General features: G+C 27.7%; 1 protein-coding gene across 1 annotated transcript in view; it reads left to right on the top strand.

Moving 5' to 3' along the window:
• Nucleotides 1-1,614, top strand: part of LOC108692844 — a 22,637-nt gene that overhangs the window by 15,271 nt on the left and 5,752 nt on the right. The window contains 1 exon segment of the mRNA XM_018201349.1: nt 158-622. Within this exon segment, the coding sequence (XP_018056838.1) occupies nt 158-622 (465 nt within the window).

Consider the following 1,614-nt stretch of genomic DNA (forward strand, 5'->3'; position numbering starts at 1 on the left):
ACGGCACAATTATGCAATATTTCAATTTTTGCTCTTGTTAAAATTTGTTTACGTGTAACAATACTAATGACGGTTAACAATAATTAATATTTATTAAATTTTTAAGTTAGATGACATAAGTGGAAAATTTGCTCATTTAATACATTTTATCAAACAGATTAGCGTTCGCTGTAACACATTTCTCGCCGAATGGCGCCAGACGAATGTTTCCATGTTGGGATGAACCAGCATTAAAAGCCACCTTCAATATCTCCGTAATGCATCATGCACAATATACACTACTATCAAATATGCCAGTAGAAGAAATATACGACAAAAAAGATGATATGAGAACGACATATTTCAAGATTACTCCTATAATGCCTACTTATACCGTAGCGATTGCGATGTTACAATTCATCAGCTTTTCGTCATTAGTACATGAAACTATCCATACATTTTGGTGCCGTAGATCATCATTAGTGCCTACAAATCTAGGATTCGCATATAATATTTCTGAAAAGATCATGGATATCTTGATTGAATATACCAATAGTTCCCTGAAGATATCCAAAATAGATCACATCGTGATACCGGAGTTTACAATTAACGGAATGGGAAATTGGGGACTCATCACTTATGAGTAATATATACAGTTCATAAAAAATTAATTAAGCTATTATAAAATTAATCAATATTAGTTTCAGCATTCGAAAATTAGTAATTTAAGATACGTATCGCACAAATTATCAAAAAGTATACTTTAATATATTTAAATTGTCTTAAATAATATAAATAATATAATTAATATAGTACAGCCATCTCTTTTTTTTAGTTCACATATATGTATATTTGTACAAACATATATGTACATTATTATATTATACCCAGATAGCAAAATGTCTGTAATCTTCTAGCAAACTGTTAGCAAATTCGAATAGAAAATGACGATGGCAATCTGTCCATAATAGGCTTGTGTTCTGTTAATATCGCCTATTATATAATGTGATGGCAAATTGTTGCCAGAAATTGAACAGATCCTGTCGACATTATCTGATACTTGCAGTTTCTGTTACGTTTTTTCTTCAGTTAACAATATTATGTACATTTAATTTACAGTTATTTTGTTGATAGTATGTAGATATATTTAAAAAATATGTTTTCTACAGACTTGGCTATCTGGGTACAGAGATGAATAGTAAATAATTTCATTATTTTTATCGTTATTTTTTATAATAACAGTTTGGTCAATTTTTGATTGATACGTTGTAATTTTTGATGATGACAACTAACTGTAAATTAAAGATGGAAAAGACATTTATGAAAAAAATAAATTTTTACGCGTTATTTCTTGAAAAAAATTATTTATTAAGAAAAGTAACATTATTTGTAACGAATTAAAGTAGCATAAGTAAAAGCAACGCGTCGACACGTTACAAGTAATGAGTTATTTTTTTTCAATAACTCAACAAAAACTTTAGATAACTCGTAATAATGATAAGCTACTTTTTAAAAGTGACTTTTCTAACCTTTAGTTTTCAGTTATCTTTATCGACATAAAAATTGTAATGTTACTAAATTGTTATACAAAAAAATAATCGCAAAAATATTATTTATTTCTCATTTCTTCATATG

This window comes from Atta colombica, unplaced genomic scaffold, assembly GCF_001594045.1.
Source record: "Atta colombica isolate Treedump-2 unplaced genomic scaffold, Acol1.0 scaffold83, whole genome shotgun sequence".
NCBI classification, from domain to species: Eukaryota; Metazoa; Arthropoda; class Insecta; order Hymenoptera; family Formicidae; genus Atta; species Atta colombica.